The sequence below is a fragment of the Panthera uncia genome, assembly GCF_023721935.1.
Source record: "Panthera uncia isolate 11264 chromosome E2 unlocalized genomic scaffold, Puncia_PCG_1.0 HiC_scaffold_19, whole genome shotgun sequence".
In the NCBI taxonomy this organism is placed as follows: domain Eukaryota; kingdom Metazoa; phylum Chordata; class Mammalia; order Carnivora; family Felidae; genus Panthera; species Panthera uncia.
Window position 1 is genome coordinate 14,339,434 of NW_026057588.1, and position 27,481 is coordinate 14,366,914.

Genomic DNA, 27,481 nt, shown 5'->3' on the forward strand with positions numbered 1-27,481 from the left:
AGGGGCGGAGTCGACAGGCACACACAGAAGCCACCATTTACCAGGTGGCCCAGAAGGATTTTGACTTTAATGACCTATATGGCTGTGTGGTACAAACTAACTGAACGTGAGTCCTTACAAGCCCACGGCTAATCCTGAAACGAGGATTTAGGTCTGAAGAAGTGGAAATTGACGCAAAACAAAAAAGGGCCTGGGATGGGTGATAGATGCATTTCCAAGGTGGCCCAGGAAGTGAGGGAAGAGCACGGGTGGAGATGGGGGCAGGCAAGTGGCTCAGGTAACCAACGGCTTCTTCTTCCAGGTCTGCTCAGGTGCACGCTGGTTCGCCTCTGCCACTTTGGAACTGTCACTGGAGCCGGCTCTGGAGCTGACCGTGGATCTGGTCTCAGATGTCCCACTGCAATTTCTAGAAGTGTAGGTGTAGTAGGACTCTGACATGATGATGTTGTTGATCTTCCAGCGGAGGCTGTTCCAGGCCTTCACCATAACAGGCAACAGGAGGCAGAAGATGATGTAGAGGGTCACCAGACCGATGAACACGCTGGATGACACCTGCGGACGCCGCACGACAGGCTTGGCTGGGCGGCCTCAGAGCCCCATTCCCCCAGCAGGGCAGCTCCTTGCAGCCACTCACCATGAGGATGAAGAAGGCCCGCTTGGCACTGAGTGGCAGACCGTGGATGTGCAGCAGGAAGATGAGCTGGTAGTCACAGTATGTGCTCTTGTCCACGCCTCTGAGGGGGTCTGGGGCTCAGGCCTGGGGGAGGAGTCGGGCACCCCATAGGAAGCCCCCAAGTCTCCCTGGGACACATGCCTGGCTCACCTGTTGCTCACCAGCACCTTGAAGAAGAACTCAGGGGCGAAGATCGTATGGGGAACGGCGTCGTAGCATGGGGAGTTCTCCAGACACAGCCACCTGGGGACCCGAGTTCAGGCAACATGCGACACAAGTCATGCTTAGCACATGCCAACCTCTGATTTCTCCCTCCAGCCCACAAACTCTGGGTGAGCACTAGAGAGGTGCGATCTCATTCCTTCTTCCTTGATTCACTCCTTCATTCGTTCATCCAATAAGACTGACTCCGTGCCTACCACGTGACAGGCTGTTGACTCACTCATTTCCTCCTGTCTTAACGTCTCCGTCTGTGATTCCTCCATTAGTGTATGGGTTGCGTATCTATCATGTGCCAAGTCCTCGTTTATTCCTTGCTGCTCTCATTCCTTCATCCCACAAATATACCTTGAGTGCCTACTGGGCACAAAGTCACATCTCCATTCATTTATTCTTTCCTTTATTCATTTATTCGATAAATGCAAGTTGAATACTGACTAGGGGAAAGTTGTTGCTCCACTCATTCATTCGCTTCCCTCGTTTGCTCATGGCACCATTTTCTTCCTTTCACTGAATCAAAAATCGTTTTTTTTTTTTGTTTTTTTTTTTTTAAATTTTTTTTTTAACGTTTATTTATTTTTGAGACAGAGAGAGACACAGCATGAACGGGGGAGGGGCAGAGAGAGAGGGAGACACAGAATCGGAAACAGGCTCCAGGCTCCGAGCCATCAGCCCAGAGCCCGATGCGGGGCTCGAACTCACGGACTGCGAGATCGTGACCTGAGCCGAAGTCGGACGCTTAACCGACTGAGCCACCCAGGCGCCCCTCAAAAATCGTTTTTGAGTCCCTATATACTAATCTGTTCCTCCATTGTTTTCTTCATTCATCATGACCGCCATTCAAATCCCAATAAATGCCTACCGTGACTGAATGAATGAATTTGCTCATTGTCTCATTCAACAGATACTGTTTAGTCTTATCAGGACCTGGACCTATGAGGGAGACAGACCACACCAGAGACAGTGACAGCCGAGAGGGGTCAGGTTCAGATGGGGCAGGCACAAGCAGAGACGTGAGGGTGAGAAGGGGGAAATACAGGAGGACGTGGGAGCCAATACCCCATTCAGAATGGTCAGAAAAGCCTCCCACCTCCCATGAAGGGACATCTGAACTAAGGCCTGAAGAAAGAGTAAGAGGGCCCAGCACTGCAGACAGTCAACCCCATTTGAGGAACACGAAGACGGTCAGCCGGGCTTGAGGCTCAAAAGATCTCCCAGAGGCAGAAGGGATGCATAGCCCAGGCAGATTCTGGGCAGGTGGGGGATAAAGGGACCAGCAGCCAGGCCGTGGACTCACTCGATGCCCAAACTCTGATGGGACATGATGTTAAAGGCCGAGTCCTTGGTGGTCGTTGTGTTCTTGGTGGTCCAGATGAGGCTGTGAGTCCTGTGCAGGACCGTGTAACCTTAGTTGGGGAGGGGGGCGGGGAGAGGGGAGCCCCGTCTCCCCGCAGGTGCAGAGAGAGGCTGGCTCTGTAAGCGGTGGAGGGAAGGGGTAGGGGGAGCCTCAGGGGGGCGGGGCCTCACGAAGTGGGGTGGGCGGGGCAAGCATAGGAGCCTGCTCCTGGGGCAGGGCCCCAGACACCGAGGTAGGTGGTGCTTGCAGCAAGGGTGAGGTCTGTGGCTGGGAAGCAAGAGAGGTCTGCAGGAGGAGGGCGGTTATGGGCCCGGGCCCACAGGAATTACTTGTCCAAGGGGCTGTTGAAGCGGTAAATCTCCTCCTCGCTGTATTCCCTGATGGTGTCCAGGGTGGGCCCGCCGCCTACCACCTTCAGCACATAGCTGCCAGGTCAAGAGGTGCGGGGACTGGCTTCGGTGTCCGGAGTCCTGCGTCACCTCTACCATCCAGCCCGCACTCTGTCCCCCTACCCACTCCCACACCCCCCCCCCCCAACGCCCGTCAGTCGCTGGCTTGGCTATGTCTTTACCTGCCCTGAAAACTGCCCGAATCTCCCGTCACCAAGTCTTGGATCAAGAAGAAAGGGTAGAAGACTGTGGGGTCGGAGGGAGACCAGGAGGCGAAGAAATTAGCTTTTGGCCGGAGAAGTGCAGGATGGAGGGGAGGAAGGAGAGAGGAGAGGACCAAGGGGAGGAGCGGAGGAGGAGTGAGGAGGTGAGCAAGCAGTGAGGGAAGGCGGCCGAGTGCTGGGGACAGAGGACAGTGAACAAATGAGGCGAGGGGACTGGACACGCACCATCACGAAAGAGGAAGCAGGGCATCTCGGGCTCCACCCTCACGCAGTCAAAGTAGTGTTTGTTCTGCAGACGATTGTACTGCAGGGTGTAGGTGATGTCGAAGGCCAGGCGCTTGCCCGGAGGGCAGCCGATAAGCACTGGGACCATCAAGTTGCCCTAAGTGGGAGCAGAACGGTCCTGGGGAGGGGGGACCGGTGGGGGGGGGGCTGGACGGGGAGGACACCCTTCCCCCCCCACAGGACCACTTCCTGCCAGGCTCACCCTCATCATTGCCATTTGATCGTTATTATTATTAAAACAATACTCTAATAACTGCAAAAGTTTATGTAGTTCTTACTGTGTACAAGGCACCGGGTGATGTTCCCAGCACTTCGAACTCAAATTTAACCCTCAAAACAAGCCTGGCATGGTAGAGTATTAATATCTCCATTTCAGAGATGGCAAAAGTGAGGCACGGAGAGGTCAAGCCATTTATTCCTCACCCAAAGCTAGGCCTGTGATGGTAGAGACGGAATGGGAACTGAGACAGGTTGGTTCCTGTGGCCTCCAGCAAAAGACACGCAAAACCACTAACACCCATACCTGTGGAGCGGCCAACCCCTAGGCGGTCTGCACCGGGCTCAGGTTGGGCCTGAATTCTCATAAAAGAGAATGGGGAGGAGCCTGGGATATATGAGGGAAGCGGAGCCCAGGATGGGGGTCAGGGGTCAGGGAATTCCTATGACGTTGTCTTCAGAATGAACAGCCTCTGGCCCATTTCGGTGGTAGGGTCCAAGGGTTCTATCCAAGAGCCAAAGGGACATGGGCATCCAAAGACTGTGGCCTGGGCTTGACAGTGACTGGAGAGGGGTTGGTGGCCATAGAGGAAGCAGCACTTCCCATGCTAGGCCTGGGCCCAAGATTTTACCGCTCTCAGCCACTCACTCACTGGGAGGTCTAATGGGCATCTCAGATTCAGTTTATCCACAACCCATCTTTGTTAATGGTACCTCATCCCTCCATGTTCAGGCTAAAATCTTGTCCTAGAAACCTCTCTCTCTCTCTCTCACCCTTATACCATCCAGACGTCCAAAATGCTAATCTCCGGGGCGGCTGGGTGGCTCAGTCGGTTAAGCGGCCAACTTCGGCTCAGGTCATGATCTCGCGGTCCGTGAGTTCAAGCCCCACGTCAGGCTCTGTGCTGACCGCTCAGAGCCTGGAGCCTGTTTCAGATTCTGTGTCTCCCTCTCTCTCTGCCCCTCCCCTGTTCATGCTCTGTCTCTGTCTCAAAAATAAACGTTAAAAAAAAATTTTTTTTTTAAGTTTTAATAGGGGCGCCTGCGTGGTTTCAGCTCAGGTCATGATCTCACCATTTGTGGGTTTGAGCCCCACATCGGGCTCTGTGCTGACCGCTCAGAGCCTGGAGCCTGTTTCAGATTCTGTGTCTCTCTCTCTCTCTCTGACCCTCCCCCGTTCATTCTCTGTCTCTCTCTGTCTCAAAAATAAATAAACGTTAAAAAAAAATTAAAAAAAAACAAACAAAAAAACCACACAAAATGCTAATCTCCCCCATGCTCCCTGCCCACTTGTTTCCCCCTAACCATTCGTCACCTCTGGCACACAATATCTATTGTTTCTCTTCCTTATTGTCTGGCTCTCTGCTGTGGGTTGAACTGTGTGTCCCAAAAAGATATGTTGAACTCCTGATCTGGTGCTTGCCAGGGTGGCCTAATTTGGGATAGGGTCTTTACAGGTGTAATCAAGTTAAGATGAGGTTACATCAGATTAGGCTGGGCCCTAATCCAAAGATCAGCATCCTTGTAAGAAGTGGGAAATTTAGGGGCGCCTGGGTGGCTCAGTCAGGTAAGCCTCCAACTCTTGATCTCAGCTCAAGTCATGATCTCTCGGTTCGTGAGCTCGAGCTCCATGTTGGACTCTGCCCTGACAGTGGGGAACCTGCTCGGGGTTCTGTCTCTCCCTCGACTTTTGCCCCTCCCACACACGTGCACACGCGCGCGTGCGCACGCACACACACACACACACACACACACACACATACACTCTCTCTCTCTCTCTCAAAAGAAATGAATAAACTTTTTCAAAAAGTTAAAAAAAAGAGAAGAAGAAGAAGAAGGAAATTTGGATGCAGGCACACAAGGAAAATGCCTTGTGAAGACAGAGGCAGAGAGGGAAGTGATGTATCTAGAAGCCAAGGATTGCCAACAGCCACCAGAAGCTAGGAGAGAGGCCATGCAAACAGAGACTCCCTTGGAACCTCCAGAGGAAACCAACCCTCATTTCACACTTCTGGCCTCCAGAACTGGGACAGAATAAGCACTCCAACTTGTGGTAATTTGTTACGGCAGGCCCGGGAAACAAATACACTTTCCCTCGCCAGAACACGAGCTTCACAACGCCGGGAATTCTGTTTTGTTCACGGCTCTAATTCCAGCACCTAAAACAATGCTGGCATGTGGTGGGCACTCAGCCAGCACCAGCGGAAGGAATGCATAAGCTCTGTGTGCACCAAGTGAAATCTATTCCCAGTCTACCCCCTTGAGGCCAGCCTGTTCCCCCATGGAGGGAGGCCCATCTCTGGGGCCTGCTGAGAGATAGCTCCCAGCCTTTATTCATCCAGCCAAATTTGATTGAGCACCTATTTTTTTTTTGTTTATTTATTTTTGAGAGAGAGACAGAGCACGAGTGGGGGAGGGGCAGAGAGAGAGGGAGACACAGAATCCGAAGCAGGCTCCGGGCTCTGAGCCGTCAGCACAGAGCCCAACGCGAGGCTCGAACTCATGAGCCATGAGATCATGACCTGAGATCATGACCTGAGCCGAAGTCGGATGCTTAACCGACTGAGCCACCCAGGCGCCCCGATTGAGCACCTATTATGTGCAAATTAATTTGTTCTTTCCTTCGTCCAACATATTTACAGATCAGGGAGCCACGGTTCATCAATTAGCTTCAGTCTCCATTTTTTTCCCCAGCACTGGGAGCCAGGGAGAGGCTCCAAGACTTCCAAATACACACCCTCTGGAGGGCCTGGCTGGCTCAGTAGGTTGAAAGCGGCTGACTCTTGGTTTTGGCTCAGCTCATGACCTCACGGTTAATGAGTTCGAGCCCCTCATTGGGCTCCATGCTGATAGTGCAGAGCCTGCTTGGGATTCTCTCTCTTCCCTCTCTCTCTCTCAAAATAAATAATAAATATTCTGTTAAAAAAAAGTACTGATAGGTTTTCTTTAAACTTTAATTTTTAGATGGGTAACATGGTCACATGGATACACACACACACACACACACACACACAGTGAAAAGTTTCACTTCCATTCCTGTTCCCCAACTGTCCTACCTCTCCTCCATCCCCAGGGGAGCAAACCACTATAAGGACTTTCTCATTTATTTTCCCACTTTCTTCATGCAAATAAAAGCCAGTGTGAATATATGCTCTCAATTAACCTCCTCCATGCTAATGGTTTATACAAACTGTTCTGTACCCTGCTTTTTTCTCTTAAGACTAAAAACACTTTGGGGTGGCTGGGTGGCTCAGTTGGTTGAGCATCGGACTTCAGTTCAGGTCACGATCTCATGGTGTGTGAGTTCGAGCCCCGCATCCAGCTCACTGCTGTTAGCAAAGAACGCTTCGGATCCTCTGTCCCCCCACTCTCTGCCCCTCCCCTGCTTGTGCTCGCTGTCTCTCTCTCTCTCAAAAATAAATAAAACATAAAAAAAGAATAAAATATGTTTTGGAGACTATTCCATATCAGTATATGGAGATCTTTGTTCCCCTGTCCCCCAACTTTTTTTTTTACAGCTGCATAGTTTTCCATTGCATGGATGCACCCTGATTTATTTAACCACTTCCCTATTAGTGGACATTTAGGTTGTTTCCAACCTTTTTCTGTAACAGTATGTTACAGATTAGATTCCCAGAAGGAATCTGTTGGGTCAAAAATAAGGACCTTAACTTTGACCTTCTGGGGTTATGATAAAGAGGAAAATAATGCATATCACTAAGGATATCAGGAAACACTTATTGGATGCTGTGGTCAGCCACTCCTCCCTGCTCTCCTCCCTCCCTGCAAAGGAGATGGGGGCTATTACAACCTTTTTTTCATTATTAAATTTTTTAAAGTTTATTTCTTTATTTTGAGAGAGAGAGAGCATGAGCATGGCAGGGGCAGAGAGAGAAGGAGAGAGAGAATCCCAAGTAAGCTCTGAGCTGTCAGCACGGAGCCTGAGGTGGGGCTCAAACTCACAAACTGTGAGTCCTGACCTGAGCGGCAATCAAGAGTTGGATGCTCAGGTCATGATCTCGCGGTCTGTGGGTTCGAGCCCCACGTTGGGCTCTGTGCTGGCAGCTCAGCGCCTGGAGCCTGCTTCAGATTCTGGGTCTCCCTCTCTCTCTGCCCCTCCCCTGCCCATGCTCTGTCTCTCTCTCTCTCAAATAATAAACATTAAAAAAATTAAAATAAAAAAGAGTTGGATGCGTAACTGGCTGGGCCACCCAGGCACCCCTACAACCCCCATTTTACTGTTCTGGGCCATATACCAAGCCAGGAGGGAGGAGCAGCAAGTCTGTCTGCTGGTGAGTGGGCAAGGAAGTGGGTGAGAACAAGCATCTGGGTGAGGTCCCTCCTTTACCACTTACTAGCTCCTTGGGTTACTCTGAGCAGATGTTTGCACATCTCTGAGCCTCAGTGTCTGTCTCTGTGCAAAAGGGACACTGCATGTGTGAGCAAGTGAGGAACTAAGGACCCCATGGAGTGAAGAACGCACATGTGAGTGGGGAAACGAAGAGTCACATGTGAAAGAAGGGCCAAGCTGGCTCACATGACTCCTTTGTGCCATTTGGGAACAAAAGTCCTGTGTCGCAGATGCTTTATTGCCCCCTGCAGAAAAATATTAGAAGGAAAATACAAGCCTGGGTGCAATCTATACAACCACAAAGGCAGCCCTTTCTGCAAACATGAGTGGATGAAAAGAGTGAGTGGATGTGTGGGTGGGTGAATGAACGAAAAGGAAGAAATTATGAGTGCATTAGTGGGATTTCCCAGGGGAGACTCAGAATCAGTCCTGTTGGGTCTCGACCCAATCCCTTCCCTCCTAGCACAGGGCCCAGTACTCCCAAAGTCCAATACTTGCATGCGGGGTCCCTGGTGTGTGTTCTGGAAGCAATGTCCGACCGCGCCCGCCACCTGTGGGTAAGAGCCGGTGATGATGGTGGGCTCCGCGGGCTCGGTCTTTTCCCTCCTCCCGTATCCCTCCCCTCCAGACTTGGACCGAACCTTGAGCAACATGGAGGTCTCCAAGAGGTGATGTCCACTAAGGCCCTGGTCAAAGCAAGACCTTTTATCACTGAGCGTAACCTGGGGTTGGGGGCAGAAATGAAGGCGTCAACAACCCCGCCTGAGGACCCGGGGACGGTTCGAAAGGTGCCCGGCGCCGGTCGCTCCGCCCCCACCCCGGCACGCCCTCCCCGCGTAGTCTCACCCGGAAAAGCACCGAGTTGCGGTTAATGAGGAACTTCTGTTTCACCACCGCCTCTATGCAGCCCGGGTCGGCCAGCACCACGCCCAGATCCACTGTGCTCTTCAGCTCTTCGGAGGTGAGCACTGCAAGCACCGGGAGGGGTTAGGGCCTCGCCCCGCCCCCAGACCCCGCCCCCAGACCCCGCCCCCGGGCTCGCAGACCCCGCCCCTCGAGCTCCACTCCGGCCTCCGCCACAGACCGCGCTCGGGTGTGAACTCCAGCGACTGCCCCCCGACCCTCAGGAAGACGGAGAAGACGTAGCTGGTGCCCTTGTCCAGGAAGATGCGCTCGGGCAGCTCGTAGTCGGCCTTGAGGTCGTAGATCTTCTCGTAGCTGGCCATGTCAATGTACACGTTCCCCGGGCTCTGCGAGTTGCTCGCCAGATAGAAGTAGTAATCCTGGTGGACCGGATGTGGGGCAAAATCGGACCCCGACGGCGGACACCGCCCCCACCCCCGACTCCCAGCCCTCTCCACGCACCTGGTCCTGTTTCTTGTTCGACCAGCTCCAGGTGGACTCGTGCACCCGGTCGGCGTACGGCTGCGGGGACGACGGGCACCGTGAGCGGGGGCAGCGGAGGCGGCCCCAGGCCGGCGGCATGCCGGCCGCTAACCCAAAGCCGAAGCTCACAGCCCCTGGCCTGCCCCCGAGCCCTACGTCCAACGCCGCAGCCACACTCCTAAAGCCGCTTCTCCGAGGCCCTGCTCGCCCGCTCCCCCTGCCCCCTTAGCCTCAGACTCCCCCAGGCGGTTCCGGCCTCCACAGCCGTTCTCGAGCCACGCAGCCCTTGCTTTCTAAGCCTCCTCACCCCGCCTCGGACCACACCCGGCCCCCGCCAGGCGTCCACCTTGTGGTACTCGGAGTGCAGACAGAGCAGGTAATAGACGAGCCCCTGGTAGACTGCGAGCGAGTTCTCGTTGTGGAAGCCCGAGGGCTCCACGACGCGCGGCGGACGCGCCTGGTAGCGCTCCTGGCGCGAGTAGACTTGCGGGTTGGGCAGGTCCCGCAGGCGCATCACCGAGAACGGACAGAAGTTGGTGAAGGAGAGCGTCAGGTGGCTCCTGGGTGGCGGGGGGCACGGGGGGGGGGGGGGGGGGGGGGGGGGGGGGGCGACTGACTTTTCCGCGAGCCCCCCCAGGTCCGCCTCCCATCTCTGCGCTGCCATCCGGGTCTAATCCGGCCCTGACCCTCCCGCTCAGCCTCAGCCCCCGGTGCCCCTGGACAAATTCTCCGGGACGTCCCTGGGTCCCTCAGGCGGGCGTTCTGGACCTTCTCCTAGACCTCCTCCCCATTCCCAACTCAAGCCTTCTTCCACCTCCTTTCTCCCTGACCCCTTTCCCAGCGGCCTCCCGGGCTCCTCTCAGGTGACCAGATAGATCATTATTGAATGCGGTTGCATCTGGCCATGCAGTCCCTCCTTTTAGTCCCATCGTGGCTCCCCAGGACCCTCCCCGTGACCACCAGGCTCACCTTGTCCACCCTGCCACCAGCACTGCACTCTGTCTGCACTGTACTTTCTCTCAGTCTTGAACGCCCAACCTCCTTTCCTCCTCAGGGCCTTTGCCCATGTGGCTCCTCCTGCCTGGAACCCCTTCTCCATCGTGTCCCCTGGCTAACTCTTCCTCACCCTCTAGCTCACGGCTCCTGTACCTCTTCCTCCTTGAAGCTCTCCCTGATGCTCCCACCGCCCTCAGTCTCAGTCAGGCCCCTCCTTGGAGCCTCCAGCGACCCTAAGCTCCCCCGTCACAGCCCTGGGGGTGGCTCCCTCTCTCTCCTGGAATAGGGGCTCTGTGTGGGCCGCACCCGGCTCTGGGGTCCAGTGTCTTCTCACCCTTGCCGCTTAAAGAAGTAGTGATTACTGAGCTGCTGGTACATCAAGAGCTGCTCCACGGGCACATGTCTCTTGACAAGCTGGCCCTGCTGGTTTTTCATCAGATACACTAGCTGCGGCAGGAAGGCAGGGCCGGGTAAGCTGGTGTCAGCCAGCCGCCCTGAGGCTCCCCCATGTTCCCACGTGCCCCCCCCCACCTGGCACCTGGTACAGCTTGGTGTCTTCATAGAAGAGGGTGACCATGGTCTCATTGGGGGTGTAGACGGAGGACTGGTGCATCACCTGTAGGTTGATGTGCACCTCCCAGCCCCTGGATGGGAACAGCTTGTACATCCGGTAGCTGCCCTCCAGGAGGTACCAGATCTGGGGTGCGACAGCCAGGTGGGTATGTGTGAGGGCCGCGGGGACCTCTGGCCCCACCTCTCCGCCCAGCGTGGTGGCCCCATTCTCTGGGGGTGAGGCCAGGTAAGCGCGCACACCTTCTCTCCATAATGCCATCTCGACTTCCCACAACCCAGCCACCCCTGCTTCCAGGCCCCGCTCGCCATAACTGTCTCCAACGTTTCGTTGGCTGGAGTGGCTATGGCTTGAAACTGAAGCATTCCTAATGTATACACCCCCGCAGGCCAGGGTTCCTAGGGGCAAGCCCTATTTTCTCCTCATTCTGCACCCTCCAGGGACCCACCATCCCCTTGGCCTCAGTTTCCCATCTCCGCACTGATACCCACCCCCCCAACACATTTGACTCTAGACCTCATCCCCTTCTGAGACTCGGCCTGGAGGAGTCCGTCCAACCTTAAGGATGTCCCTCCTCCACGCAGCCTCCTCTCTGAAGCCCTCCTTGGTACACACACACACACACACACACACACACACACAGATTGAATCGGAAGCTGGGCCCCACCCCCTTTCTGAACATCTGTCCTGAGATACTATCTTCCCCACTGCCGCCCTGCCTCCCCTGAATCGTTACTTTCTGGGAAACACTGTCTTCCCAGTTGGCCTGTGACCCTTGAGGGCAAGTCCACGGCTGACCCAGTCACCACTGTATCCTTGGCGCTGGGTCAGGCATACAGTGGGAACTCAATATTTATGAAATGAACCACATGATGGAAAGAAAGAGGGCCCTCTGTGGAAATCAGATCAGGACTCTGAGTCTTTAACTCTGCTGAAAGACTTTGGAAGAAAACACCACTTCTCTTTGAGTTCCAGGGTCCTCAGCTGCCCTTCCGTGGGATCCCTGAGGACACTTCCTCCCCTGAACCCTTTTTCCCTGACAGAGGGAGAAGGGAGACCGCTGGGGTTTGGGGAGAGGAGCAGGGTACCCCACCTCCTCAGTCTCTGTGACAATAGCCATGTCCCCACGGAACGAGTTGACCAGGTACTTAATGGACTGCTCCTTGGGGAAGTCCGCCAGGTAGATGAAGTTTTCATAGTTATAGCTGCGGGGGCAGAGATGGGAACGAGGGACACCCAGGCGAGGCCCCTGGAGGATATCTGCTTCCCCCAACTCCAGGCCTAACACGACCCGAGAACTGTTTACTCAGCTCTCTGCCAGCCTTAGGAGAACACGCAAGGAAGCCTGGGATTCCGGGTCCTGCTCCCCAGCCTCTGGGTGACCCGCCCATCTGGAGACAGGAGCAATTGGCCCATCCAGCGGTTTGCCAACAGCCCCTAAGTTCCTGAGGGGTGCAACGTGTCCGAACCTTTCCCCCAGACAGTGCCTTTCACACAGCTTGGGTCCTTAACATCAGCTTTCATTTAAGAAAGGCCTCTCAGGTCTTTAAAATATCAGCTTCCCCATCCTAGCCCTAACCGTCCCCGCAGCCTGTGTTTCCCCCATGCCAATCCTGGTAACTTCTGAATTTAGGCATGCTCTGACAGCTTGATGGCTCCAGAAAGGACCCCCGCCCTAATGGGGCTGAGAAGGCAGAATACGTCCGGCCTCGTACCTCTGCAGGAGGAAGTTGCCCCAGATATACAGCAGGTTGCTATACTGGTTGTAGAACATGCCCTTGGGTACCATCAGGAAGGTGGTATGAGACTCTGTCCCTAGGAGCATCAGAAACTCCAGGCCCCTAGCTGGCCGGGGGAGAGGCAGAGTGGACACAGCAGTGAGGGGAGGGCCATCCAGGTCCCTCCCGGCCCTCATCCACTTTTCAGACCCCCCTGCCTTCCCCTCCTACCGTCAGGGATGAATTCCGGGATGGTGTAGAGGATGGCCAGGTAATTACTGACTGCAACCGGGGAGAACACGGCAAAACCTCCTGAGGCTCTGAGCTTTCAAAACCTGAAACTGGGCAAGTCACCAGCCTCCCACCCCTTCCCAAAAGCCCTCCAGTGGCTTCTCATCTGGGCCTGTTAGCCCTTAAGTTTTCTTTAAATGCATATGTCAGGGCACAGGACTTGCCTCCTGTGACTTCTTGGCTGGAGAGTACAGTGTGCAGCCTGCACAACTGTACATGGCAGCCCTATTCTCTGTTCAGGTAAAATAAAATTACATCTCCTTATTGTGAGCCACTGGGCCCTTTCAGGTTTGACTTCTGCTCCCGTCTCCAATCTCCCGCCCTCCCTAGTCTCCCTCTGTTCCAGTCACATTGGTTTCCTCTGTTTCTCCATCCCACCGGGTCTGTGCTCCACCACTACCCCTTACCCGGGTCCCGCTGTCTGCCTTAGCACGGACCCCACAGACCGGCAGGAGGTTCACAATCTGGGCTTCTGGCCCTTCCCACTCAGCCCCCCAACAGCATCCCAATTACCCAGGTCGTAGCTGACCACCTGGAAATACTTCCTGGTGGTGGGGTCTTCCATCTGCACGAGCAGCAGTAGATTGTAGTCTCCAGCAATGAACACGGCCCAAATTATGGAGCAGTTCACAACTGGGTAGGAGGGGGCGGGCTCAGAGCAGCCCCGGACCCGCCCCCTCCCTGGTCTCCGTAACCCTCACCCCGTCCCTGTGACTCCCCACCCCTCCCAAGACGTCCCTGTGACTCCCCACCCCTCCCAAGACACCGTTCTTCACACGGACCTCTCCCCCCCTTCCCTGCTCTGCCACACCCTTGATCCCCACCCCCGCCCGCCGCAGAGGTCTCTGGGAGCTAGGTACCTTGTAACCCTTCGCACACAGACCGCTGCCGGGGCAGCAACTCGAAGGACACGCGGCCATCTGCGGAGCAGGGCAGGGCGGTGCTCAGGCCCTTCCCAGCCCATCTGGCATCCCACCACGCCAGGTCTCCAACCGTCCAGGGTGGCCTGGTGCCGGTGCCTCCGTCCCCTTTAGTCCTTGGGGTTTCAGGGGGGCGGGTCTCACCCTGACCTGTCCCTCGCTCACACCTGACCTACCAGAGTAGGTCTGTCTCTGGCCACAGTCACTGGCTCAGGTCCGGGCACACACCCAGAATGGGCCAATCAGAGTGCACCCTGGATTCCTGCTAGAGCTAATGGAAGAGGCTGCTTTCATTCTTTTGGGGTGACTCCACCTGCGGGGACGGGGACGTGTGAGCCCCAAGCTCCTGGGACCATCTTTAGCCCCCAGGAGAGGGGTAGCTACCTGAGAATGAGGCCAAATCTCAGGGTTCATAATAATAAACCCTTTTAGAGCAGCCACCATGTCCCTAACACTGTTCTAAGACCTTTACACACGCCAACTTATTTAATCTTTACATCAACCCAATGAGGCAGGTGCCAATATAATCCTTAGCCCCATTTTGCAGATGAGGAAAACGAGACCAAAAAGAGAGGTTAAGTCACCTGTCCAAAGCCACAGGTGACTTGGGTCGGGTGCGTTCAAGCGATCTCTCCCCAGACTTGTGCTATAATCGCTGTGCTACGCTACCTTGCCAAGAGATAGAATCCTGATGACATACCCTGGGAGCCCCTGGATCTAGCCATGCTGGAAGTTGGACTCTAGTCTTTTCGCTTATTTAAGTCTGCAAATTCTTTATGCCTAGACGATTTTTGGCTTGGGCTTCTGTCCTTTGAAGCCACACACGTCATGAAAGATATGTAACACACCCAAGTCCCACCCCTGTAAATGCATGAACCCATTCCCACTCACAGGGACAACCTCCAGCCTGGGACCCCTCCTGAAGGCGCCTGGTGAGGCATGGGCGCTAGACGTTGGAATTCTCACAGATGCCAGGGTATGGAGTGGTCTCTTGGGCCGCCAGAGGCCCCAACCCTTACCTGTGATGGTCCCAAAGTGGACGTAGCCTTCCCGCTTGCCAGTGGTGAGGGCCATGATGTACTCTGAGCCATTGCCATGGGCATGTACAGGGCACAGCTTCTTGATGCACTCGTTGGCCAACACACGAACCCAGCTCCCTGTGTGGGGCCAGCACGGAACCTCAGACCCATGTCTATAGACCTGGGACCCGACCCTCATCCGTATGTCCACGGCCTTAATGGCTATTCCGTGCGGTGTCTGAGGGGCCCCTGGCATAGGGCCCAGTACCTTTGAGTAAATCCCTCTTGCTCATACTCTGTCCACGATGAATAGATTAGTCTAACCCGCCCTCGTATTCCCCTGGCCAGAGCAGTGGGTTCAGCTGAGCATGTGACCATGCCGGACAAATCAGAGACAGTCCTGGCTTGCAACCACTAACAAAGAGATGCTCTTTCCTGGAGCCCCTGAAAGGATAGAAGGCCACGGTTGCTAGGTGGAGGGGGGCAATCACCAAGGCTATCACAAGGAGGGGCCTGTTTAAGCTACAGTGAGTACCTAGATCCAATTGTACCTGAAATCAAGTGCACCTATCTAAGCCAAAAACACCCTCTTCTTTCTTTCTTTCTTCCTTCCTTCTTTCCTTCCTTCCTTTCTTTTTCTTTCTTTCTTTCTTTCTTTCTTTCTTTCTTTCTTTCTTTCTTTCTTTCTCCCCTTCTCTCTCATTGTCTTTCTTTCCTTTTTATTTTCTCTCTCTCCCTTCCTTCCTTCCTTCCTTCCTTTCTTCCTTCCTTCTTCCCTCCCTTTCTTTCTTTCTTTCTTTCTTTCTTTCTTTCTTTCTTTCTTTCCTTTCTTCTTTCTTTCAGTAGGCTTCATGCCCACCAGGGAGCACAACGCAGGGCTTGAACTCACAAGTGTGAGATCAAGACCTGAGCTGAGATCAAGTCAGACATATAACAGACTGAGCCACCCAGGAGCCCCAGCACCCCTTTCTTTGACTTAAGTCCATTTTAATTTGGTTCGTCCTACTGTCAATGTCCTAAGTGAGAGAGGGAGAAAAATGAAGCTGTTGGGAACGGGCCTTAACTAATGAAATGCAGGATATAATACGAGTTTCTGTAACCCTATAAAATGACATCTCTCACTTAATGGGGGGAAAGCTGAGAAGAACTAGAAGGGTTTGGGTATCATTTAAAAGATAAGGCTGTGCTCGGATTCTGTGTCCCCCTCTCTCTCTGCCCCTCCCCCGCTCACACTCTGTCTCTCTTCTCTCTCTCAAAAATAAATCAACGTTAAAAATAAATAAATAAAAGATAAGGCTGAATCAAGTCTCTCTCTTTTTCCTCGTGATCAGTCTCCTTCAGGCTTTTCCTCTGCAATTGCCCGTCCTACTTTCTCTCTGCCTTTCTGACCCTCCCGGCCTCTCTCCCATCCCCCAAATTTATTTTAACCTTTTAAGTTTACTTATTTATTTTGAGAGAGAGACAAAGAGAGAGCACAAGCGGGGTAAGGGCAGAGAGAGAGGGAGACAGAGGACCTCAAGTGGACTCTGTGCTGACAGCAGAGAGCCCAACGAGGGGCTTGAACTCATGAACCGTGAGATAATGACCTGAGCTGAAGTGAGACATTTAATTGACTGAGCCACCCAGGCACCTCCCCAACTTCTCTTTTGCTATGCATCTCTCTTGAATTTCTTTCTCTGCCTTTCTGACACTCTGTGTGTGTGTGTGTGTGTGTGAGTGTGTGCACGCACATGTCTCTCGCTCTCTCTCTGCTCCCTTCTTTCCCTCTCACACCTCCCTCTACCCTCTGCTCGCTCACAGGTCCAGAGGAAAGCCTCACACCAGCATATAGAGGGTAGAAAAAAACCATATAGGGTGGGTGGTGACCATTAAGGACCTTGGAAAGTCCTTCCAACGCCCCCCTCCCCACCCACGCAATTCCAGTCCCGGGGGCATCCAGTGGGTGGGTTCCCTGAGGCGCCCTCCCTGGGACTCCCACAGGCAGGACCCCTTTCCTGAGATGCCAGGGACCCCCTCACCACTGCCTTGGTTGCTCTCGTGGAGGGTGACATAGGTGCCCGTAAAGTAGTAGACGAGCTGGTTCTGCCGAATGAAGAGAGTGCTCTCGGTGGCGATGGCGTCATAGATGGTGGCAGTGAAACTGGCCTGAGGGCAGTAGAAGGAGCCTACCCAGCAACTGTCAATGTTCAACTGTGGGGGAGCGGAGTCAGAGTCAGCGGTGAGCAGGCCTGCCTCGGCTCCCCCCACCCCCCCCACGGCCTGCCTTCAGGGGACACAGCTGCTCTGAAAACTGCCTGGGAAGGACACAGACACCTGCCCCCAGGGCTCCCTCCCTGCTCACCGTCAAGTAGTACCTTGTGGCCGAGCTTCCCTGACAAGGGGAAGGAAAGCAGGTGACCCAGGACAGAGCCAACTGGGACTCTGTGTTTCTCCCCAGAGTTTGGCAGTGCACAACACACTCAACGGTGCAAAACAACCTCAGTCCCCCAGGTCACAGTCGGGGTTGCACCTATGTGGATCCCAAAGATCGCATGCTTGGCTCGGGGCACATCTGAAACAACCCTATTTTACCTTGAACACGGCTGGCTGTCGGGCTGACGCTATCTGAGCTCACTGACCAATCGCTAGCACGGGCAATGCTCGCTAACGGTGGGAAAGCACCACCAGTGGAGCGTCGTTGCCCAAAAGGCTGAACTAAAATCCATCACGCTTCTAGAGCCCCACACCAGTTTCCGGGCAAAAACTATACAGGGCGTTAATGGACCGAACTGTGTCCCCACTCCCAATTTCTAACCCCGCCATGAAGGAGATAGTTAAGGTTCATTGAGGTCACGAGGGTGGGCTCCTAATCCTCTGGGACTGGTCTCCTCATGAGAAGAGGGAGAGACACCAGAGATCTCTCTCGTTGCTCTCGTGGGCACAGAGAGAAGGCCATATAAGCACTTGCTGCCAGCCGGGGAGAGGCCTCTCCTGGCACCTTGATCTTGGACTTCCAAGCCTCCGGAACGGTGAGAATATAAGTTCTTGTTTAAGCCCCACGGTCTGCGGTGTTGTTATTTACGGCAGCCTGAGCCACACAGGGGCCAGAGGAGCAAATGCATCCACTCCATGAAGAAGCCAGCGGCCAGATCCCATAGGATGAAAGCCCTGGTGCTTTCACTGCTTGAAAAGAAGGCGGTCGATGAGGGGAAGCGGGTGGAGCGGGATGCAGGCGTACAGGTGAGAAGAGTACAAGAGCCTTAACCAAATGCAGTGTGTTGGTTCAAACACTTGCTTCAAACAAACCAACAACAAACCAACTCTCAAAAGATGTTTTTAGACGACACACAACGGCCAGACACATGAGAAGGTGCTCACCATCGCTCACCGTCGGGAAAATGCCAATCCAAACCACAAGGGTGCGGCCACTGTGGAAGACAGTATGGAGGTCCCCCCAAAAATGAAAAATAGGACTAGCCTATGATCCAGTAATTTCCCTACTGTTTACCCAGAGAAAATGAAACCACTAACTTGAAAAAATATATGCACCCTATGTTTTATTGTAGCATTATTTACTATAGCCAAGGTATGGAAGAAGTCTGGCTCCGTTCGTAGATGAACAGATAAGGAAGATGTGGTACACACACACACACACACACACACACACACACACACACGCATATGCGCGTGAAATCTCACGCAGCCATAAAAAGATGAGACCTCGCCACTTGTGACAACATGGATGGACCTAGAGGGCATGACGCTAGTGAAATAAGTCAGACAGAAAAAGACAAACACCCTACGATTTCACTTACATGTGGAATCTCAAAAATAAAACAGACGAACAAAAAGCAGAATGATGCCTGTAAACACCGAGAACAAATCGGTGGTTGCCAGAGGGGAGAGGGGTGGGGAGAAGGGGAGGAGGAGACACAGGCTTCCAGTTAGGGCAAGACTACGTCACAGGAATGAAAGGAACAGCATAGGGAACATAGTCAACCAATGATACACGAAGAGTGTCGGGTGGGGACAGACGGCGGGTACCCTTGCGGTGAGCACAGCACATGTAGAAACACGTCGAGTCGCTATGCTGTACATCTGAAACTAACGTGACATTGTGTGTCAACTAGATTCGGATAAAAACTTTGAGATATTTTTAGGTAGCTGGCGAGAACGGACTAAGTAAGACCCTGCTAGAAGGTATGAAAGGGTTATAGCTGATTTTGTTGGGTATTACAATGGCATTGTTGTTCGGTTTTGGCAAAGTACTCGTTCTGTGTCCTACTGACGTGAACCATCCTTACAGTGATCCCATGAGACAAAACAGAAATACCATTTGCATTTTGCAGAGGGGGAATCCAAAGCTTGGGTACGTGAGATCACTTGGCCCAGGGTCACACAGCCAGCGGGGAGCCGAGCCAGGATCTGGAGCCAGAGGGTCTGGCTGCAGAGGCTTGTGTCTTCCCTTCACGCTCTCTGCCTCTCGTGGGAGCTGCTATGGCTTCAGGGACTCTTTCCACAGCTCCGGGGCCCACTCTTGAAGGGCTGAGGCCCAGCACCCTTCAAGAAGCCCCAGCCCAGCGCCTTCCCTGCACCACTCACCTCCACGAGAAAGAAGTCCGTGAAGCTGGTGTCGGTCAGCAGGACGGACTTCTCATCGGGAATGCCACCCAGGATGAGCACAGGTGTCTGGTTCACGGTGTGCCACAGGGGCCTCGACGGGACATTGATGAAGTACCGGGGTATCAGATTGAAGATCTGCCGGGGGAGGGGGGAGGGGGGCGGGAGGGCTGCTCAACACTCCCCCTACCCTCCATGGCTCCATCTCATTTAGGGTAAAAGCCAAAGTCCTCACCTGACCCATAAGCCCCACACGATTTGTCCCTGTCACCTCCCTGACGCCATCCACCACCGCTCTCCCCCTGGCTCGCTCTCTCCCAGCCACGTGGGCCTCCTCACTGCTTCACAGGCTCACCGGGCACATGCTCACCTCTGAGCCTTTGCCCTGGCTGTTCCCCGTATATGAAATGCTCTCCCCCAACTATCTACGTGCTTCCTTCCTCTCTTCCTCCGAGACTTTACTCAAATGTCCACCTTCTCAGTTGTGCCTTTCTTGACCATTCCATTAACCGTGCGATCCTTTCCTGCACAGACCTAATCCCCTTGCCTCTGAACGCTCTCCAGAGCACTTACCACCTTCTCATCTACTCTGGAATTTACTTGATTTCGTGTTTACTATATGGTGTCTGTCTCTCCCCCTAGAATTTCAGCTCTATCTGGGTCTCTGTGTTCACCGAATGAACTGCTGAATGAATGAATGGATGAATGCACCATGATCAAGACTACGGATGCAGGAGGGGCGCCTGGGTAGTTCAGTTGGTTAAGTGTCAGACTTCTGCTCAGGTCATGATCTCCCAGCGTGTGAGTTCAAGCCGCGCATCCAACTCGCTGCTGACGGCTCAGAGCCTGGAGCCTGCTTCAGATTCTGTGTCTCCCTCTCTCTCTGCTCCCCCCCACCCCCCATTCACACTCTGTCACTCTCAAAAATAAACGTTAAAAAAATAAAAAATAAAAAGACTATGGGTGCAGGAGACAGGCAGACACAGTTTCAAGTCTCCTTCCATGTGCTGACAGACTGTGGGCAAATGGCTCCATCCCTTTGGGGCCTCAGTTTTCTCCTCTCGAAAATGGGTCTGTGAGAGTACCTTCCCTCCCGGAGTCATTGCGAAGACCGAAGATGATTGCGTATTCAGTGGAGCCCTCCACCGGGGGCCGGGCATAGAGTGAGCACTCTGTAAGTGGGGTCTCCCGCTTGTGTGGGAAGTAATTGGGGCCCCAGCCTGCTGTCTTTAACCCACGTTTTCTACCACGTTTCTCTACCACCTGCGCCCCTCACCTCGTTTCCCACAGTGAATTGGAGCGTGTTATCTTGCTGTTTCTGCAAGAAGCCGTTGATGTTCACGTGAAACCTGGCAGCAGGGGTGGGGCAGGGCACAGGTGAGGGTTCCGGTTTCAGGGGCTCCTGCCATAGCTCACAACCACCTCCCTACCCTACTCCCTCCCTTTGGTCTCCTCCTGGCTTCTTCGGGGATCTGGAGATTAGGAGGACCCTCCCAGAGTCTACCCGCTGCCCTGGACCTGGGAAAGGGCACCTTTTATTTTGAATGAAGGGCCCCAGGCCATTGCTGCGGACATCCACGTACATGACCACACTGCCGTTCTTGATGGGCATGGGCGTGTACCAGCTCATGGCACACACTTCCTCTGCGTTGCACCGCTCTGCTGGCAGGAAGTGGGCACTGAGGCTGCCGGGCCTCCCAGTGGCCCCCCACCAAGGCCGCAGACCACTGGGATCTCCCTGTAACTCCTCGTGTCCCTGCTCCAGGTCACAGACCCCACCGCGGCCCCCTAAAACCTCCATGCTCCCGCCAGGCCACGGGCCCCTCTGATGACATCAGCCTCCCGCTGAGGCCCCCAGCAAGCTCCCCACACCCTTGCCAGGCCACGGCCCCGCCGGGTGCCCTCCAGGCTCACCTTTGCTGCGGAAGGGGGCTGCCTCCATCTGGATCTGTAGCTGCTCTATCTTCCAGCGATGGAAGTTGACTGGGGACTGGAAGGTCACCAGCACCAAGGGCTTCAGCCCTGTCAGGTGGCCTTTGCGGACCTGGGCCTCGGAGGACTGAGGGCAAGGTGGCCCCACAAATGTGTCTTTAAGAGAGGTTCTGGGTACCCCTGCCTTGAGCCCACCTTTAGCAGCCCATCTTCTGGGACTGGGTGGGAGAACAGTCTCCACCATGGGAAGGTCGGAGAACAAGGTGTAGGCCGTGTGCTGGGGAGGTGACAGACCAGGCTAGGAGACAGGCAGAGGGGCCAGGGGCTGTGAAGGGAGTCAGTAAGTGTTCCTGGAGGAGGTGAGGCCAGGGCCATCATCCTCAGACAGGACATGGATGTAGGAAACACTCAGAGAATGGCGGCATGGGATGTGCACAAATGAGAAAGTGGGAATGAGCCTCCCTCACTCCAGGGGTCCCAGTCCCACCCTTGAGGCTTTAGCCCCATGTAGAAATCTGACTCTGCCATCCCCACCAGTCAGAGGATAGCCAGGTTTGGCGGCCGGGGCCTGTGGGTGAGGGGGGATGGGGCAGTTACACAGAAAGGAACGGGGGAGGAGGGGAAGGAGACAGTCAGGGCCAGCTCTTGGAAATGCCAGGACCCTTGCTGGGTGGAGAAAGGCAGTCAGGGCTTAGGGTGCAGAAGAAAGGACAGAAGGAGAAGGGTGTGCCAGGTGTGTGGAACAGCATGAACAAAGGCTTGGAGGCAGCCCCAAGAAAAAGGTGCATTCAAGACGCTGTGAGCGGGGGGTGGCCTATGAGACCAGGGAGAGAGACTTAATGGGTCCAGCCGCCTTTGCACAGCCCTTTATCCCGAGGAATGCCTCGGCCAGGGCCCTGTCAACCCTGCCAACGGTACCTGTCCCGGCCCTATCTCTGAGTTTTTCAACCACAGGGTAGCAGGTGTTGGTGAGGCAGGGATCTCCTGTCGGCAGTGACCCTGGTCCTGTCCACCCTCAACTCCTGCCTGGACCCTGAGTCAGCCTCCTCACTGTCTCCCTGCCCCTGCCCTGCCCACCCACCCCCACACAGCAGGAGGGAGCCTGGGAACGCTGGAGTCCCATTGGGCCCTCCTTTGCTCAGAACCTCCTCACGGGCTCCATCTCACTCAGAGTGGAAACAGAGCCCTCCCTGTGATTCACAAGGCCCTCATCACCTCCCTGCCCCACCTCCTCCCACTGTCCCCTCACTCATGACTCCTCACACACAGCAGCCTCTGTCCTTCTTCGGGACCATCGCACTAGCCATTCCCCTGACCTGGGATATTTCCCCCAAGTCTCCGCATGGTCGTCCTTTTCATCACTCAGGTCTCTGTTCAAGCCTCTTCAGAGACCTTCTCCAACCACCCTGTAACACCCTCCTTTCTAACATAGGACATTTTATTTTCTTCTTCACCCTGATGACTCTCCAGAAATTATCTTATGTATTTATTTGCCGATCGCTTCCCTGGTAGCCTGAATCCATAAGAAAAATCTAGCCATGTTGTTAATCATTATATCCCCCATGTTGTTTAAAAAAAAAAAAAAGAATCTGACTCATTGAAGGTGTTGAATGGCCAGAGAAAAGTATTATTATCACACTTTTACAGATAAGGAGAGAAGATTCGTGGAGTAAAACTGTCTGCCCAGGGTCACACTCTACAAACTTGTTGCTAGCGTTCACGGAGCCCTTTCTATGAACCAGGCACTGCGCTCAGTGGCTGTCACATATTTAATCATTTTGTCGAGTGGGTATGATCATTATTGCATCCTTGTTAAGGACGAGGGAACTTTGGTACAGAGAAGTAAGGAATTTGCCAGAGATCACACAGTTATTAGGTCGCAGAGCTGGGATTTGAACATGGGCAGCCTAGCTCTGGAGCCCACAGTGTTAACTATCATGCTACACTTCCTCCAAGGAAATGTTAAGTCAGTGGCAGATTCAAACCCCGGCCTGCTGCCACCAAAACTTCGCTTCTAGGCCACAACCCTCCACTGTCCACAAAAAGCTTACTTGGGCCAAAACAATCTTGGAAAAGAACAACAAAGTTGGAGGACTCAAACCTCCTGATCTGAAAACTTACTACAAACCTACAGTAATCAAGACTATGTGATACCGATATATGGACAGGCATACAGAGCAATGGAACAGAATTATACCCAGAAGTAAACTTTTACAGTTACGGTCAAGTGACTTCTGACAAGGGTGCCAAGACAATTCATTTATACATATGGCAGTGGGATAACTGGATATTCATGCAAAAGTTGGACCCCTACCTCACACCATACACAAAAAGTAACTCAAAATGGGTCAGAGACTCAAATGTAAGAGCTAAAATGAAAAGACTCTTAGAACACGCGAGTAAATCTTCATGATCCAGGCATAGCCTTAGACAGCACCAAAAGCACAAACAACAAAAGAAAATACTGATAAATGGGACTTCATCAAGGTCAAAAACTTTGGTGCCATCTTATGGTATGTGAATTTTATCTCAATAAACATAAAACCTTTGTTCTTTAAAGGACACCATCAAGAAAGTAAAAAGGCAACCCACACAATGTGACAAAATGTTTGCAAATCATACATCTGATAAGGAACTAGTATCCATAATACATAGAGAAAGTTTACGATGCGACAATAAAAAGACAAATAACCCAGGTTGGCACCGAATTTGAATAGATATTTCTCCAAAGAAGATAGAGAAGTGGCCAGTGAGCATAGGAAAAGATGTTCAACATCAGTAGTTATGAGGGAAATGCAAATCAAAACCGCAATGAGATACCCCCTCACACCCACATCTTTTGGCTATAACCAAAAGATGAACAAGTGTTGGTGAAGATTTAGAGAGACTGGAACCCTCATACGTTGCTGATGGCAAAGTAAAATGGTGCAGGGGCTTTGGAAAACAATCAGGCAGTTCCTCAGAAGTGAAACAGTTAACATTTGACCCAGCAAGAGAACTGAAAACATATGTCCACACAAAAACTTGTACACACATCTTTATAACAGCATTATTCATAATTGCCAAAAAGGTAGATAACTCAGATATCTATCGATTAATGGATAAACAAAACGTAGCACGTCCTTACAATGAAATATTACTCAGCCATAGAAAGGAAGTACTGATATATGCTACAGCATGGATGAGACTTGAAAACATGCGAGTGAAAGAAGCCAGATACAAAAGGCTACCTATTGTACAACTCCGTTGACATTTAGTGTCCAGAATAAGTAAATTCATAGGAACAGAAAGGAGATTAGTGGTCTCCAGAAGCTGGAGGAAAGGAGTACAGGGTTTCTTTTTAGGGTGATGAATGTGTTCTGGAATTAGATAATGGTAATGGTTGCACAACTTTGTTAATACGCTAAAAACTACTAAATTGCACACTTTAACTGTTGAATTTATGTGAGTTACATCTCGATTTTTTTAATGGCAAAAAAAAAAAAACAACCTTACTTGAGCACCTACTATGTGTCTGGTGGGATACTGGGAATCTTCTTGAATCCTTAGGGTCCCCAGGGTCTGGTGGTGCCACCACTATTAAAATGTTACAGATTGGGGAAACTGAGCCCACACAGAATGAGTTCACCTCTGCTGCACTCACCTCTCCACCGCAGGAGTAGTTGATCTTTAGGTAGTATGGGAAGCCCAGGTATTTCTGCAAGAAGAGGTTGGGCAAATGTCCAGAGCCCAGTGGGGTGCGGATCCATGACCTCTCCCATTCACCTGACCCCAGTCCCCTCACCTCGTTCTGGTCGGTGGGTGCATCCACCAGCAGGCTGAACACACTGTCCAGGCTCTCCAGGGGCTCTAGATCAAAAAAGCGGTCGCTCCTGCCTTCCTCGCCTACCGCCTCGAACTTGATCAGAACAACGTGCCAGATACACTCCTGGATATCCTCCTTCGCCCACAGCCTCCACGGTGCCAATAGCACCGCCAGTAGTGCCCACAGCGCCCGCAGGACTCGGAGTTTCGGCCACGCAGGGCCAGCAGGGTACATCGCGGGGCAGCGCGCAACGTGGCTCCAACCTGGAGAATGGGGGGGTCAACACCCGCCAGCAAGACTGCGCCGGAAAGCCGTCTTCTGAGATGCTGCCTCGCTCCTGAGCTTCCCCTGGCACTTGCTCCTGGCCCCACCTCTGCTCAGACTTCTGGCCCCACCCCTGCTCTTTCTCCTGGTCCCACCCGTGCTCTTGCTCCTGGCCCCTCCCCTGCTCTTGCTTCTGGCCCCGCCCCTGCTCTTACTTCTGGCCCCGCCCCTGATCTTGCTTCTGGCCCCGCCCCTGCACTTGCTTCCTGCTCCGCTTCTACTCCAGACTTCGCCCCTGACCAAGGTGCTGTATCTGCTCCTATTCTGGATCCCACCTCTACTATTAGTCCAGGTCCCTCCTCTACTGTTGCTCCTGGACACGCCCCTGCTCCTGGTTTCGCCTCGCCTCCTCGTTTCACCCCTTAACCTCGCCCTGTAGTTGTTCTTTGCTCCGCCTCTGCTCTGCATCTGGCCCCTACTCTTCACCGGGTCTCGGTTACTGTTTCTGACTTTGTCTGTGCCCCACCTACTTTCTCCAGTCCTGCTGCTCCCTCTGGTCGTGCACCTGCACTTGCACTTGCACCTGGTTTCGCCCCCACTTTTTGCCCCGCCCCCCCACATCTCTTCGCATCTCCCCTTTCTCCTGGCCCGGGCCCTACCCTGGTACCGAGTCCTGTATCTAGCCTCTCCCTTCTCTGGATCCTCGGCCCAGACCTTCCCCACGCCCCGCCCCTTTCCCTGTCCCCGCCCCTTTCTCTCTCCTGGAGTTTGCTCCTCCCTCTGCTTCCCCGCCTTGTCCCGCCCCTGTTCCTCGACCCATCCTAGCTCTTCGACCCGTTCCTTATCGACCCGCCCTTTCCCCTGGTCCTTGGAGAGCTGTTCTTCTCGAGCCTGCCCCTCGCCCCGCCCCCTCTTAAAACCACGCCCATCCCCCTTAGATACCCTCTCTTTGCCTTGGGATCTCTTCTCGCCACTGGCCTTCCCTTCGCCCCGCGCCTTCTCCTCGCCCTGCACCTTTTTCTCCTTCCACTCCGGCGCTACCTTGTCGGTCAGCACTTTCTCTATCCTCACCTTCCCCCCGAGACGCGACACCTTTTCACCCCACTCTCTCTTTTCACGACACTTTTCCATGCCCTGGACAGCGACCGGCTCTACGCCCCGCCTCTTGCAGCTTCGCCCCTACTCATCTCTCCGCTTCTGGGCTTAGCCTTTCCCTGCTCGTCGCCCCGCCCTTTCTCCGCCCCTCCCCTCCCCTCCGATGCTCGGTCCCTGGACTCCCCTCCCCTTGCTTTGCCTCTCCCCTTCTCGCCTCCCCCCTCCCTCCCCTTCTCTCCGCCCCCCGCCCCCCGCATCCCTCCCTGGGGTGGCCCCAGGCACCTCCCTCTTCTCCCCGCCCCGCGGTACCAGTCACTTAGTTAAAACCGGTCAACCGTCACTTGGCCGCTCCAGTCCCGCCCCTCTTGCCCGGTTTCAAAATGGCCGCCCACACTTCCACAACCTACTTCCGCCTTTCCCGAGACCGGTCGGCCCCACGCGCCTGTCTCCACGGTAACGCTTGTCCCAACCGGCGCCTGCGACTTGGTGGCGCGGTGAGAGCTGGGCTCAATACCCTGGTGCACGAGGCCTGGGGGGCTGAGGGTGCTAGAGACAAGAGTTTGTGATAGGTAGGTCCTCAGGGAGCTCCCGCTGGTTGTTCTGGTAGCCCTTACTCGTCCTCTGCGCAATCGGGCTTTTGTGTAAAAAATTCTCCTAAAAACACGTTTGATTTCCTTGTGGGAATGAATCCGACTGCGGCTTAACACCCTCCTCCTCTACAAAACACGGACGCAAGCAACCATCTCATGGAGTTGTGGGCAGTCTGGAAGATAACATTGGAGAGTGCCTGGCAGATAAATTCAGTAGATTAACAATTTTCATTTGTATTCTGATGCCTAAGAGTTAAGGACTCAGACCATGACTTTTTGATGAACTGCAAAGCTGACTTTACCCTAAATCTATGATTTTCAAACTTTAGTGTGCATTAGACTCGCTGGAAGAGCTTGTTAAAACATGTTGTTGGGAAAAACAAACACACACACACACACACACACACACACACACACACACACACCAGGTTGTTGGGCTTCACCCCCCAGAGTTTGATTCAGTAGGTCTCAGGTGAGTCTCGAGAATTGGTATTTCTGGCAAGTTTTCTGGTGATGCTGATACTGATGGTCTGAGGACCACACCGTGAGAAATAGTTCTTTAAGCCTTCCGTGTCTCCCCA

The 27,481-nt window shown here is 53.7% G+C and overlaps 1 protein-coding gene across 10 annotated transcripts; it reads right to left on the minus strand.

Moving 5' to 3' along the window:
* Positions 1-36: 36 nt before the first annotated feature.
* CATSPERG (cation channel sperm associated auxiliary subunit gamma) lies at positions 37-26,702 on the minus strand. Of its 10 annotated transcripts, none has more exons than XM_049621294.1 (29): positions 26,620-26,702; positions 24,931-25,214; positions 24,790-24,843; positions 21,129-21,273; positions 20,747-20,873; positions 20,491-20,563; positions 19,197-19,352; positions 16,634-16,805; positions 14,616-14,753; positions 13,537-13,596; positions 13,190-13,309; positions 12,617-12,667; positions 12,383-12,512; positions 11,761-11,872; positions 10,635-10,793; positions 10,431-10,543; positions 9,447-9,660; positions 9,080-9,139; positions 8,799-8,997; positions 8,561-8,682; positions 8,356-8,436; positions 8,209-8,265; positions 3,088-3,244; positions 2,821-2,884; positions 2,579-2,674; positions 2,190-2,279; positions 824-916; positions 635-734; positions 37-552 (listed from the first exon to the last, which is right to left on the minus strand). In XM_049621294.1, the coding sequence occupies exons 2-29, from the start codon at positions 25,183-25,185 to the stop codon at positions 274-276; spliced, it is 3,477 nt and encodes a 1,158-aa protein (XP_049477251.1). In that variant the 5' UTR covers positions 25,186-25,214; positions 26,620-26,702; the 3' UTR covers positions 37-273. The 10 variants fall into 10 exon arrangements, with proteins under 10 accessions (XP_049477251.1, XP_049477256.1, XP_049477249.1 ...); XM_049621299.1 differs by lacking the exon at positions 26,620-26,702 and adding an exon at positions 25,875-26,445; XM_049621292.1 differs by lacking the exon at positions 26,620-26,702 and adding an exon at positions 26,287-26,443.
* Positions 26,703-27,481: the final 779 nt, after the last annotated feature.

Coding starts and splice junctions, on each gene's coding strand:
- CATSPERG (XM_049621299.1), bottom strand. CDS start 26,346: ATGGAAAAGTGTCGTGAAAAGAGAGAGTGGGGTGAAAAGGTGTCGCGT. Junction 13,310..13,536: donor TGTGTGCGAAGGGTTACAAG/GTACCTAGCTCC, acceptor CCTCCTACCCAG/TTGTGAACTGCTCCATAATT. Junction 917..2,189: donor CATCAGAGTTTGGGCATCGA/GTGAGTCCACGG, acceptor TCGGGTCCCCAG/GTGGCTGTGTCTGGAGAACT.